Genomic DNA, 13,475 nt, shown 5'->3' with positions numbered 1-13,475 from the left:
TCCGTGCTAGGTTTGTGTCAGTTGAAGCTTATTATTACTTCAAATTGTGGGGAAATAAAGTTCGGTTGATGATCAGGTGCAACCAATTGATTTGCTGAAAAGCTGCCTAAAGCTTTTGGATACACCAATAGGAGTAGCATTGTTGCTCCGAAGCAACATTGGGCTTAGTGTACTGTAGAGAGAGCTTTAGACTACTTTTTGGTTGCAAGTCAATAGTCGACGAAAAAGCAATTTATAAGATCCATTTCGAGAAGGTGTAGAAGGTGAGCTGAGCGACTCTGTTTCCTTTCTTGAGCCTTCAAAAATTGCACAGTTAGCATAAGGATTAAGGACAGATGATCGGTATTAGCTTTGCTGACAGCAGGCAATCATTTCCGGTCAGGGCTATGGTTTCCTGTTCCTGCATGCCGTCATCCGTCATCTGGTCACGGACTATTATCAGACTATTAGTCTATTACCCCCTTGCAGACGATCGCCGCTAAGAAAGCAAAGGTGACAGGACTTGTACGATCTGCAGAATACGAGGAGACATCCCGATTCTTATACTGTAATAATAAAGGTGATTGCCCTCAACTTCAGATTTGTAGCAACAAGATCGAGGTTCAGCTAAAACTGTGTTCTTGAGACTATGGCAGTCAGACAAATCAACTGTTGTAACCATAAGCTCATCCTCTTTAGTCTTCGCTTCCTTGATGATATAACCGAGCGGATGAAAAATGATAGTTCCACCAACCAAAAGATTTCCATCTTCTGCCTCCATTTTGGCAACATTGATGCTGAAGCAGGCGTTCATACAACTGTTTCCTTGACATGAAATTGACTATTCAACTTCACCTCCTGCGAATGCGAATTCGGCTCAGCAAAGGGAATAAAGCAGTGTAGAGAACATTTCGCTATCATGTATCTGGGTATGTACACTCTTTCTTAGATGGCAAATGAATAACAGCGAGCATGGTTTCCTGGAATTTCGTTGCCAAACAAAGACTTTAAGATTCAAATGATGGCAACCAAGGTTGGATCTAATCCGTTTGCGGTCGTTAATAGGGTGGAGATTAATATTTTGATAATAATCACCCATAAGGCATGAAAAAGACACAGGAGAGTATTCTTAGATCCTTTCTAACATTCTCTGTACCTGAGTCATGTTGCCTCGAAGATTAAAGACCTCTGAAGTATAGCCCATCAGTCCTCTACACAACAAGTTTGCTCTTCGTAAAATGAAATCATAGGATCTAGACTTGGTTTTTTGCAACTACTTGATCTGGGACATATTCAAAGATTGATTACGTATTAATATTGATAGCTATTCCGTAACACGCAGCCGAACTTTGTGTTCTTAAAGAAGGTGGTTCAAGCTGCACTGCAAGTTGAGATCAATGTTGATCAGACCAGACTGTTGAATGAAGTATTAGCTATCAGAGAACATGGATCTTGAAGACGGAGTCGACATATGACATACCTGCTCCACGTCCTTCTGTGAGCAGCAGTAGACATCGCCGCCGGAGCAGCTCTTGCCGAGGGCGCCAGAAAGGATGTTACCCAGGGAGAGCAGACCACCGTTGCCGTTGCCGCTACACACGACAGTTTGGTGGCTTTCGCAGACAGTCTCCGGGGCGGAGGGCTCCTCACCTCCCTTGCGGCCATCATTGGTGGGCATGGCAAGGGCTGAAACAGCCAGGACGGGGAGAGCGAAGAAGTATCTCATGTTGATGGTTGGAAGTGGATGACCTAGAGAACGAATCAATTAACCAAGCGCGGAAATTTAGCGGGCAAGTATACGAACGGTCTTGGTAAAGATTGGATTGATGGGATATTGATGGGATGTGAAAGTTCTATCCTGGATGGCATCTTGCTGCTATTTATGCACTCAGGAGAAGGATAGAGGTTACGGATTCATAGAGAAATAGCGCACATGTTACGTCAATAACGAGTGCGGATGAGCGTGCGGTTTACCACCGTTACATGAGTGATATTGAATTGTGGGATTGGCAGGTAAAAGACGGCGTGCAGAGGTTGTCCGTTTTCCGGAAACAGCATCGACCCTGACCGTATCCGCTGAACGTACCTTAGGATTTGATATAGGGTGCCTGGCGCCCCACTTTATTTTCTACTGTAGAATGTCTTAGTGTTAAACATTGCAACTGTTGCAAGCTAGATGGTGGTTGAGTGTATCCCAAATATTGAACGCTCTGGGACGTAGCAGTTGTCTGGTTGCCAAGGCTATTTTTGCGGCTCTCCGTCTGGGCTTACCCAACGCGGCAATGAGTTCATGCTTCGCATTCGGATGTATTCGTCGGACTAAAACGTAAGCTTGTGTGGGAAATACGTCCAAAAATAACTGGAATAGAGTACTCCGACTCCCCATTAGATACAATTCTGGTGGAATATGATTTAAATGATGAGAGTAAATCAATATCGAAATCTTGATTCCCCGTTTTGATATTATATATGTATTTTGACTTGAAGGCTAGAGTACAGTGTTGAGAGAACTTCAAATTCTTGTTACCAACTTTTTGAAAAGTTGAACATCCATGAAATCCGAGAACCTACCGCATAATGACCTGTACAGGGAGCATGCAGCTTACAGCCGGACTGAAGATATTCACATCTACATTATACAGATTTGTCATGGTTCTCAGGTATCCAGAAATTCAGTGAATTAGACTAGAATTAAAACTCTTCACCAAAATAAATTGGCCTCTGTACATATATCACCACAATGAACTGGAGGTGTTATGGATGTGATCTTTTCTAGCGCTTCAATCACAGAGCAAAGCTCTCTCTACCCCATGTGAACTGAAACGTTTTTCCGAGTTCAATCGAAGCGACTGCGCACCTCCAGGTACATGTGTTGAACGGGTACATAAGCCTCTTTAAAGAACGTGGTTCAGAGAGCACTGGGCGTTGACGTCGAGGTTGACGAGGCCGAGCTAGAAACATTTGGTCAGTTTCAAGGTATATCAATATGAGAATGCGGCGCTTTGTGCAGGAATTGTCCAGAGCGCATCACTTACATTTTTAACGTCCTCATTCTCACAGCAGTAGACGTCACCGCCAGAGCAGTCAACACCGAGAGCACCGGGGAGAATGTTGCCGAGGGTCAGGAGACCGCTGCCGTTGTCCTTGCAGACAACCTGCTGGTCGCTGGCGCAGACCTTGTCACCACCGCCGGCCATAGCGAGGGCAACAAGGCCCAGAGTAGCGAGGATGGACTTGACGAACATGTTTGCAGTATCTGGAGGGTGTTAGACTTTGAGCAACGCAATTATAGCTTCTGCATATGCGTTAGGACTTACTGGGTATGGGAGTGGTTTTGGGAGTTGGTTTGGGAGTTGGTTTGGGAGTTGTAGGAATAGGTTGAAGATGTCTAAGCTCTATGCCGGGGTGGCAGTCAGCCTTTAAATATCTTTTGGCATTACCAGCCTCATAGTCTAGATTTTTTAACTCCAAGCTTCCAACGTCATGCAAATTCCAAGCATGTACCTGAAAGCAATGGGCAAGGGCGTGGTTAGAGCCTGGCGTCCATGGAAGGATGCTTGAGGTGTGCATTCTTTGTATTCTTGGAGCCCTGATATGCTCCATCAAGTAAAGATCATCTTCATAACAGGGTCTAACCGTCATGACCCAGGGGTTTCGAGGGTGATCCACGAGTTATTATTGGCAAGATCCGCGACCCCTTGCATGGGAAACGTGAAGTTTCCGTGAGCATGAACGTTGATCATATCACAGTTACATTGGATGATGGTTGGATTCCTATGCCAAGTATCAAATAGGTTCTCCCGTTGGTTAGTTAGCGTGTATGTGTGAATGAGAGAGATGGAGATGGAGGGAGTCGGGGAGAGGTAGAATGTGTACGAGTAAGTGTGTGTCTTGGGAACTATTATGAAAAACCAGGTTCAGGTGCCCGGAATGTGAGACGCTTGGATTCGAAGAAAAGAAATCTCCGTGTTTAAACTGCCCCTTTCTGATTGCTGGCTACTAGACGAACACTTTGAAACGCTCTCTGCCTGTTTCGCTCAAAGTAGACTCCTTTGATATTTGACCACACGAGCATTGTTTAAAGCGTCAATGTATTGCGATAACCCTAAAGAAGCTACAGTATGTACCTAGCATCAAGCTTAATCAAGGGCGAATGCCACGTAATACGCTTCCGGAAATCAACTCCTGGTGGTCCATGCCCAATGGAATGTTCGGGAGTGCAACGGGATCCCGAGTGGCTGTTTGCGAACGTCCACTGCAGATCATTCTCTAACCCAAAATAAGCCACTGAAGCTAATTCAGGGTGGCACTTGACCTTGAGAGATCGACAGAGGGTAATAAGCACGTGAAGGATTAGCTTGTCATTGGACTAGATGGCAAGACCAGCTGGTTCGCTACTGGGGCATATGAAAGTCTACTGCACCAGGTTGGGCATTGCTGCTCAATCGATGTCATCTTTCGAAGCTTATAGCCTTAATATGACCAGCAAATTCAGACATCCTTGAGAGTGAAATTTCAACCTTCGTTTTTTCTAGGTCCATGTTCATGTGGGATAACCTTGAATCGGATGTGGAATTTGATCAGGCAGAAGACACTGGAGAGATATTCGGTCTATAAAATCAGGTCACATTGTGCGTGAGAACTGCTTATTGAGATCAATCTTACACATTAGAAGGCAAATCAGGCGACCAGTTTAATGGAATCTATGTAAAACCCTGCACCTGACTAGCTTGTGAGCCCGGCGTTTGAAGAGGCCTATTTAGGCCTGCTTCTTTCCTTTCTTCTTCTTCCTTCCTAGATAGTTCTCACGGATTTCCAACTCGATCGATTGTCTCCCTTTTCTCTGCTCCCTTTGCGTAGTTGCGCCAGTAATGCCATCAACATTAATTCCTCAAGCGTAAGTGCCCAGTGGAATCTGCAGATCAGGGCTGAAGGTGTTGCAATACGACACTCGAGAATAGCAGGCATTGTCCCGTGATGCAGCTGCACGAGTGCCAACGTCTTGATCAAGAACCAAGAGAGATGTGCAGTACTTATCATCCAACTTCGAATCTACTCAGCCATCCATTGCAAAAGGAGTCTTGATGACGCTATGAAACAACTCCCTACAGCTCTATTTTTCTCAAATATGTCATGAAAATGTCCATGTATCATGTAGCATCACTAAAATTTGACGCTTTAAACTCCACCCAAACGCCAATAAAATCCGTTGAATAACATAATGCAATGCAAAAGAGGAATTCCCCAGCTCAGGCCATGCTCAACCCTCCATCCGGTTGACCTGATCCTCCTTGTACTGGTCAAGAGCAGCGGTGAATTTGTCGGTGACGACGTCGCACAGGTCCATCAGGTCGTTGAAGCCCTTCTCCAGAGCTTCGAGGGCGGTCGTGGTATCTGTGCAGAGAAGAGATGATCAATATGGGATCTTCGATAGAAGGGATCGGTTTCAGGTATTTGCTGGCTTACCGTTAGTCTGAATGCGAACGTGCATCTTGGCGTCGGAAGGATGGGGGATGGTGTAGCCGCAGAACTCGACAGCAGGGCTGGGAAGGTGTTAGCAAAAATTCACGAGCGTCTAGCTTCGGACCTTCTGTTGTCTGATCTTCGACTCGACAGCCCTGAGCGGCACACTTACTTCTTCATGATAGCGTAACGGAGGGCGTTGCCCAGAGTGTGACCCTCGCCCTCAAACTGGAACGAGGCAGCGGTGTCGGAGGAACCGGGCAGCTAGATTGACCCAAATGTCAGAGAACTTCTCGCATGAATAGCTCATGTCGCGGCGTGGGCCTTCCACGGTGCGTGACTCACCACAACGATGCGCTTCTCATCCAGCAGGATGGGGTTGACGGGCTGCTCGGCCTCGACGTCCATCATGGACTGATCGTGCTCCTCGGAGTCTTGCGAGTGAACGGAGGCAGGCATTGTGTCTGGAGTATCTGGATTCGAGGTGATCGAGTTCAATGGGTCCTTGTGGTTGAAGGTCGTGGGATGGAACGGGCAGAGATCAGGTGTGGACGAAAACTCTCTCAATTTGACTGTTGGGCGACTCTTTGGTCGGGCTTGTGAGAGAAGAGGTGATATGACGAGGTGAATGGTCGCAAAGGCTTCCTCGATGATCGTCGAGACGCCGAAGAAAAAAAAGTGCGTTATCGATAGCGTCTCACCGCCTACCGCTTTCGTGAAAGTCCATACTCTGGCCAGGGACAAGCTTCTTTTCTTACTTGATTTAAGTTGGAACATTGAATGGGTTTCAAATGAGTTCAGACGTGAAATATTATTGTTTCTTGACATTCAATATGATTATCAAAGGTTGTGCAACTCCTGTGTAGGAAAATCGACATTCAGACATGTAATGTACGGAGTACTGTATACAGATCGGGATCCCGCCGGTAGGGCTGCATGAAGAGAAGCTTCGGGGCATATGCCACACGAGCGAGGGCGACACGGGTCAATTTGTGTCTCGTGTTTGTTAGATAAACAGGCAAATAAGGGGCTTTTGTGTCAATATGGAACGATGAGCTTTTTTGATGGGGCCAAGGAAGAAAAACATGACGAGGGGCTGGTTTCGCTGCAGATTGTTAATCTTGCACATGTTCCAAAACTTGGAGGCGGATAGTTTCAAATATGTTCATTTGATCTACCGGTTTTGCAGTGGTTCGAAATCCGAGATTTGTTACAGCCAAGGTACAGAATAGCAGGATCTGCATCAGTAATAATTGTATACAAAATTATGCTTCACGCAAATTTGCGTATATTGGTAAAATTCAATTCGAATGCCAAGACTGGAGCACTTGGCGCCATCGATCAGACTTATTCCCGACCTATCTTACAGGAAAGAATCCGAGGTCGGGTAATTATACATCAAGTTTTTCGGAGACCTAACCATTTTACTTCCAGTTTCTCGTATACGAGGAATCCTGCCAGTCATCTCAATCTCCACTCTATACTAACAAATGTACTACGAAGAACGCTGCACGGTCGAATCAATAATCAATCCACGAGCCACACAGACCACCCTCGAAATAGAGCAACTTCATGATCAAAGATAAAAACAATCACAGCTTTATCATCCAATCTTGCCCGACTCAAACAGCACTGGATGCTGTACACTGTGCCTGCATGGATATACTTCAGATTATGCATCTCCATACCCTACCACATACATCCTCCATCCTCATTATTATTCGATGGTAATCTCACCATGGAAGAACCACCATACTATCACCCAGCCAATAATATACCTTCATCCCGGCCCCCAAGTCCCAGGCCTAAACCCTTCTCTAAACAGTTTAGCGCAAATAAAGAACGGACCCCCAATTACTGGCTTGTTGCCAGTGATCCGTGCGAGTTGAAATTTAATCGGTCAACCTTCAACCTTCGACCATCGAAGTGACGTGCGGGCGCCAGCCAATGGCTTCGTTGCGGCTTCATACCAGCGTAAAAGTTTGAAGGGAGATGGAAGATCGCGGTCCGTGGAGCTCTAGTTGGTAGACGGTGGGGGACATGAGTGGATATTGTATGTACTCTGATCCAAATATGTACTGTAGGTTTAGGATCAGGTCCATTTGTCGAGATTTGACTTTGAGCTCGACCTCGTTGGGCAGGTACGTAACCAAGATACTCAAACTATGGAGTACGACTTACCTACAGTCCTACAGTCCTTAGAATTCTACTCTGCCCTGGGGACTACTGACTCAGGTATACTCTGTATGTATTGTGTTTCTGACAGGGATTTTCTGCGGGAGCCACACGCTATTTGTGAATCCACCCCCCTGGTCGCCTATAAGCGCCCGGCGGCGCCCAATTTTGACGGAGAAACGTGATGTAAGTCGCTGGATGGGGGTGTGATTAGGGTGCCAACGTCATCCGATCGGATAAGGAGATGAGATGTATGGATTTTTGTAGATTGTAGTAGGATGAGAGATGAAAGGCTTGGTCTACAATAAATGGAAAAAAATAAATAATATCTTCGGACAAGGACAGGTACATATTAAGGATATGGCACGGCGAACCAGATGATTTCAACGGAGTAGGGCATAAGATTACAGTCAACCAGCTGGCAGCTCCAAAGTTTGACGATCAAAAAATCAGAAACACATTTTCCCGTCGTTCGTCAGGGAAGAAATCGTAATTTATGGGCCTGTCTGAGGAGGAGCGGGTGGAAACTGGAAACTGCGGAGCCATCAAGCCACCAAGCTAGCGCCCCAGCACTGATTCAACCCTTCCCAGGATTGCCAAAGCAATAGTGTCGAGGCGGAGTGGATTCTCCGTCTACTGTAATCTCTCACGCCCACTTGGGGGGACTGATTCATTTCGGGAGGATCTAGCATCTGACAGGGTGTTTTGATGGAATACAGTAGTTGAAATTTGTTTTTGCGGTGAGTGGCTCTATCTCAATAGTAGTATAACTATTAAGTATAGTAGATGTCTGTCAGTACATCAGAAAAAAGCTATAAAGACCAACATTTACTGATCGCCGGGGCCAGCCTCGAAAAAGCACGGATCGCATCTGTTCTGAACTTTTGACATGATGCTAAAATACTCCAGTGGACCTGCTGATGCTGCATACATACACGTAGTTTGGGGGGAGGCGGGTCCACTGCCTATCGCAGTTCGTGGGGACGGTGTCGTTTGTCTGTTCTGAGGAGAAGGTCTTCTCATTAATAAGGAACTAATTAATATAACTGGATAGCTAGGAGTTAAATATGAGACAGGCGAGGCTGATAGCCTGAAATGGGAGGCTCTACTACCCTGAATACGGAGTAGGATACGGCGACTGTGGAAGAATCGACCAGTCAACTACGGGAGGCACTCCGGACTGTGACTACTGTCTCTGGGTCAGCCACCAGGGGGGTGTCTCTGTAGATGAAACTATCGAAGCCTGGAACGCTGGCGGTCGCAGATCCGCACGAGCAGCTTATTGGCAGGACTGTTCAGCTGGTTGGGAAGAACAGAAACACGTCGTGTCTCAGCCAGACTATCCTGATACGCCGGGCCCAGGAGCGGGTCTAACATTGGGAGCGAAATAGGTACCTATACCTCCCCTTATATGAGTCATAGTATGTATGTCTAAGTACCTCTACTTCCTCTCCGCCCCCTGGTTCGCTCGTCCCCTCCTTCGTGGACAATCTTCCACTTCCCCCTTCTGGGCCCAGACCCTCCTCCATCCAAACTGACTCTCTGCCTCTCTCTTCTCTCTCCTCTTCTCTTTCTCCTCCTCCTCCTACCCCTCGCCAGCTCGTCTCCGCCCATCAAGTCCAATCCTTCGCGCGGTCCATTTCTTTCGCTTGACCCTCTGGACTTTTTCCCTTTTCTCCTAGTCGCTCTGCTTGCCGCCGAACTGCCGCCCTCCCCCCTCTATCACCTCTCTCCTCCAATACTCTCAACTCGACAGTCACGACTGGCAGTTCATGCCCCTCCTGTCCACATCTTGGACCTAACCGCCGACTTTTTCTTTGTTCGCGGAAGTCTCCGACTTGGATATCAACCGAACTGTCAGCCTCAAAACTAAGCCTCAACTAAGCCGACCACTTCGGGATCGGGGGCTGTTTTCGACGTCAGCCTCGCATCGTCGGCTTCCATTGATGCTTCACGTCTTTTTCGAGGGGTCTTTTGGTTGCTGATCCCGCGCTGTGGTATTGAGATATCAATATATCTAGCTGCGGCTATTTAGTCTTTGGCTTGTTAGTTGCGATCCTCCGGCTTCTCTCGAGGTACCACTGCAAAGTACCACCGCAAGCCCGGGCTCTTTTTTTCCTAGTCGGCAACACCATGTCAACGGCTGTTGCATCCGCGACGGCTGCTCCGTTATCCTCTCCGCATACCACCCGCGATCCGAGCCCGAAGAACTGCCCGACATTGGCTCCTCCAACCGGTGGCCCGGCGAATTCCTCTCCCTCGCGCATGTCGACCACTTCCCAAGATGGCCCGACCAGTGGCACGCCCGAGCGCAACCCGTCGTCTCCGTAAGTTTGATTCTGACCACGAGACCGAAACAAAGTAGAGGAGGGTGAGAAATACCAGAGAGAATGCGCAATGCTAATGCTATCTCGTTGTAGGTCCCAAGGTAGCACCGGCCCAAGGATTACCGTGAAGAAGGAACCGCCCTCGTCGCCGCGCATGCAGAGTCGCCCACGGCCCCGAAAGTTGGATCTGTCGACCAGCCTTCCGTCTTCCAGTGGCCTCCAGGTGCGTCCACCGGGAGGGCCCATGACCGCCAGGGAAGGCGGCTTCACCATGCAAAATGTAGGGCTAGCCTGCCTGTCACCGGGATTCCAGACGCACGATCCGATTATGCGAGAGCAGCTGCAGCGCAGTATGTCAGTACGGGACCAGCAGCGGTCAATAATCGAGGCGCGGTTACAGAAATCAGCCAAGGATGAAGGTCCCGAGGGAGTCAAACCGTCCGAGTCGAAATTCATGGCCGTACCAAAGTCCGGTTCTAAGCGACGACCTCCTCCTGGCCTTTCAATTGTCCCGCCATCCGCGTCCCAGTTTGCCAATGAACGAGTGATTCAATCCGCGCCGTTGAATCAGACCTTCACTGGTCGGTATCAACCTCAGCCATTGACCCGCCATATCGTCAACCAGAGCCCGACACTGGGGTCAACATCGCATATGCACCACGTTCCCGCCACTCAGACCAACAACCGCCTCCCTCCGCTCTCCGATGTCTTTGGATCAGACACATTGGGCGGTCGTGACCGTGACCGCCCTAGTCTATATCCCCATGCATCCAGCTCCAATTCCTCCCAGTCCAACCTGGCTCCCCTGCCCTCCCCCGGTCTGCCTGGCAACATGTCCCAAACGCCTACCCGGCCGCGGGAGTACCGTTCCGCTGAAGAGGCAGTTCAGGAGATGTCCGGTGGACGGGAAGAGCTCCTCCCGCGTATCGTGCACTATGGCGGTCACCAACCTCCTACTCCCCCATCGCCCCATGCTGGCCATATGGCTCCCAAGACCGCACCGTTGATCAGTGAACCCGCCCACAGCATACCGCCAGCTCCGCCAATGTACTCTACCGATATCACTGCTCGCCGCCGCCCACGAAGCGAATATGAGCAGGATAATGGGAGCCCACCTTTGGGCCATGGCCCCGATCCTCACAGCCGGCCCAACCCTGCGGCGGCCATGGGGCCAAATTCGACCTTCCCTGGTCCGTTTGGCGCAGGCAGGGACTCGCCAGAGACTCAGCGAAGAAAGAAGGAAGAGTTTTTGGGTCTGTGTGCGCGAGCTTGGGATTTGTTCCATTCTTGAAGAAGGGCGGTTCCTCCTGTCTACACGAATGGATAGCCACCGCAAAGGGACAGCTGGGCAATCACTTCTTGGGAAATATGTGAGACTCATCTCATCTGGGCCTTGAGGTTTCCGCTGGCCCATCCTTCGGCAAGCCCGAATCCAAAAATAAGTCTTGTTAGGGCGCATTTCCGTCGCTCTAGCCTGACCTTCTTCTTAAGCTTGGATCTTTTTACCAGAACTGGATGACTTGCCATGTTCGAGATTTCTTTTCCTCTTTTCTACCTGCCCACACCTCATCTTGATGATTTGAGTACCAGGGGGCTCAGGTTTTTTATCTTGTTTTTTTCTTGTTTACATGACATTGATGTTTATATCCCATCTCATCTATACCTACGGTACGACAGGGAGTGGGCCTCTACGAAGGCTTACTTGGAAAAAGGGGGGGGTTCGTTTTTATTTTACTTGCTTTGTTTTGGGACTCGGTCGTGGTTGCTACCGAAACCCTTCTTGCATTTGCTTCGCATTAGGCGTTTTTTTGGGAATCTTTTTGCGCATGTTCATGTTCCACCATATACCTATTTTTCGACGTTGTTCATTTCTTCTTCACTTGGGCAATTCAGCATTCTTGAACGGGTTTCTTTGAGATCTTTTTCAGTCTATCTCCCATCGTCTTATTCTCTTCATTTGACTATATTTCTTTGTGTCAGGGTTGAGGTTGACCCTTGGATCCACCTTAGCATTGGGTTTGTTATTACCTGGGGCCTAATATAGTACACCACGACTGGAATTAAGGACTAGCATTTGGGAATATTCCATCAACCCTGTTCAAGCCATCCACGGATTGGACTATTTCTATACTTGATTCTCTAATCAAATCCACCAGTTGGGTATCTCTACTCAAGTCGTCTTCTCTTCCCACCTCCACCACGAGCAGGAGGCTCATCACCAACCATACTCTCAAACCCGCGTCTCTCCATAGGCATTTCCTTCCTCTCCTTCGAAGCCAACTTCTTCCTCCTCCGCTCCAAAGCCTTAGCCCGATCCCTCGACCCCATCTCCTCATACTTCTTCTGCATAACCTGCTTCTTCAAATCAGACTTCTTCAAATAATACGGCGTACTCTTCTTCCCCTCTCGAATAGCCTCCTTCTCCTTCTTCTTATGCTCCGCAATAACTACCTCCTCCCGCTTCCGATTCTCCCGCGCTCTCTGCTGATCCGTCGCTGACCGAATCTGTCGCTTCAGCGCTTCTTTGGCCTCGGGGTTCTTCGTCGCTGCCATTTGTCGCTTTAGATCGCGTAGCTCTGACACTCGGTATTCTTCCAGGAATGCGTAGTTCTTTTCAGATGCTTGCGCATTGAGTCCCTTGCCGCTGTGGCCCATGACTGCGGCGTCGAAGCGTGGGTCCCGCGCTTTGGCGGTTGCTGGGGGTTCGACGATGACCCGTTTGCGGCCGACGGCGTATTTGGAGGATTGCACCATTGGTGCGTGCTTGGAGGCGCGGGCTGCTTTTTCTCTTTCGTGGAGGAGCCGTCTTTGGTGCTTGCCGCTTTGGCGGCGGCTTCGCGCTTTTGGTCGCGGGCTGCGCGGATTTGCGCGCGGATGTCGTCGAGCGGGGAGGCGGTTTGTGTTGACTCAGTGGTGGGTTTGTTGGCTTTTGACTTGAGCTTTTTCGGGCCCATGCTGGCTTGCGCTTTGGCGAGGGCGCCGAATGATATGTTGCTTAGGGAGGCTTGGATGTCGTTGTCGGAGGCGGAGTCTTCATCTTCGAAGGAGGAGGCATTCTCGTTGCTATCTTCGTCTTTGTCCTCGTCGCCGTCTGAGTTCGAGTCACCATGCTCGGAATCCTCGTCTTGTGACTGTCAAGGGATTTTGTTAGTAATTGGGCTTTTGCTGGTGCAAAAATCTACGTACATCATCGGATTGCAGATCTGCAGCATCAGAATCGTCGTCCTCGGCTTCGTCCTGGGATCCCTCTTCACCCGTTTTGGACTGCTCCGAGTATAGATCATCTTCATCATCAGGCCTTGCCCGCACACGGCGGTTCAGCATATCTGTAATAGCCATTTCTGAGTCTTTCAACGGCGAGTGGTTAAATCGGAGATGAAACGATCATGCCGAAAAGAAAAATATTGCCGCGGCGGGCGGTGAGAGCGATAAGATTAGACCTTTTTTTCCGCCGATGGCCATAACATCCACTTCGTCGCGCAGTCGATGTCACGCTCGATCTGCCCCGCGCGATCGTGGAACCTCTTGGCT

At 48.9% G+C, this 13,475-nt stretch overlaps 5 protein-coding genes across 5 annotated transcripts; 1 reads left to right on the top strand and 4 right to left on the bottom strand.

Moving 5' to 3' along the window:
- Window positions 1-1,336: 1,336 nt before the first annotated feature.
- Window positions 1,337-1,705, bottom strand: N7458_004798 (uncharacterized protein; the record flags this gene model as incomplete). The annotated part of the gene is made up of 2 exons (XM_056908180.1): window positions 1,337-1,393; window positions 1,460-1,705. The coding sequence occupies 2 exons, from the start codon at window positions 1,703-1,705 to the stop codon at window positions 1,337-1,339; spliced, it is 303 nt and encodes a 100-aa protein (XP_056766798.1).
- Window positions 1,706-2,873: 1,168 nt separating this feature from the next.
- N7458_004797 (uncharacterized protein) lies at window positions 2,874-3,224 on the bottom strand (the record flags this gene model as incomplete). Its single annotated transcript, XM_056908179.1, has 2 exons — window positions 2,874-2,930; window positions 3,015-3,224. 2 exons carry the CDS (start codon window positions 3,222-3,224, stop codon window positions 2,874-2,876), a joined length of 267 nt encoding a protein of 88 aa, XP_056766797.1.
- Window positions 3,225-5,239: 2,015 nt separating this feature from the next.
- On the bottom strand, window positions 5,240-5,901 carry N7458_004796 (DNA-directed RNA polymerase core subunit RPC19; the record flags this gene model as incomplete). Its single annotated transcript, XM_056908178.1, has 4 exons — window positions 5,240-5,373; window positions 5,446-5,522; window positions 5,615-5,706; window positions 5,788-5,901. The coding sequence occupies 4 exons, from the start codon at window positions 5,899-5,901 to the stop codon at window positions 5,240-5,242; spliced, it is 417 nt and encodes a 138-aa protein (XP_056766796.1).
- A 3,849-nt stretch (window positions 5,902-9,750) lies between these two features.
- On the top strand, window positions 9,751-11,235 carry N7458_004795 (uncharacterized protein; the record flags this gene model as incomplete). The annotated part of the gene is made up of 2 exons (XM_056908177.1): window positions 9,751-9,944; window positions 10,038-11,235. 2 exons carry the CDS (start codon window positions 9,751-9,753, stop codon window positions 11,233-11,235), a joined length of 1,392 nt encoding a protein of 463 aa, XP_056766795.1.
- An 875-nt stretch (window positions 11,236-12,110) lies between these two features.
- rrp36 (putative pre-rRNA processing protein) lies at window positions 12,111-13,283 on the bottom strand (the record flags this gene model as incomplete). The annotated part of the gene is made up of 3 exons (XM_056908176.1): window positions 12,111-12,707; window positions 12,764-13,075; window positions 13,131-13,283. 3 exons carry the CDS (start codon window positions 13,281-13,283, stop codon window positions 12,111-12,113), a joined length of 1,062 nt encoding a protein of 353 aa, XP_056766794.1.
- Between the last annotated feature and the right edge of the window lie 192 nt (window positions 13,284-13,475).

Source organism: Penicillium daleae (assembly GCF_028827525.1).
Source record: "Penicillium daleae strain IBT 16125 chromosome Unknown utg000005l_segment0_segment0, whole genome shotgun sequence".
NCBI lineage: Eukaryota > Fungi > Ascomycota > Eurotiomycetes > Eurotiales > Aspergillaceae > Penicillium > Penicillium daleae.
The sequence above is the reverse complement of the archived record's forward strand: the minus strand, read 5'-3'. Positions and strand labels throughout refer to the sequence as shown.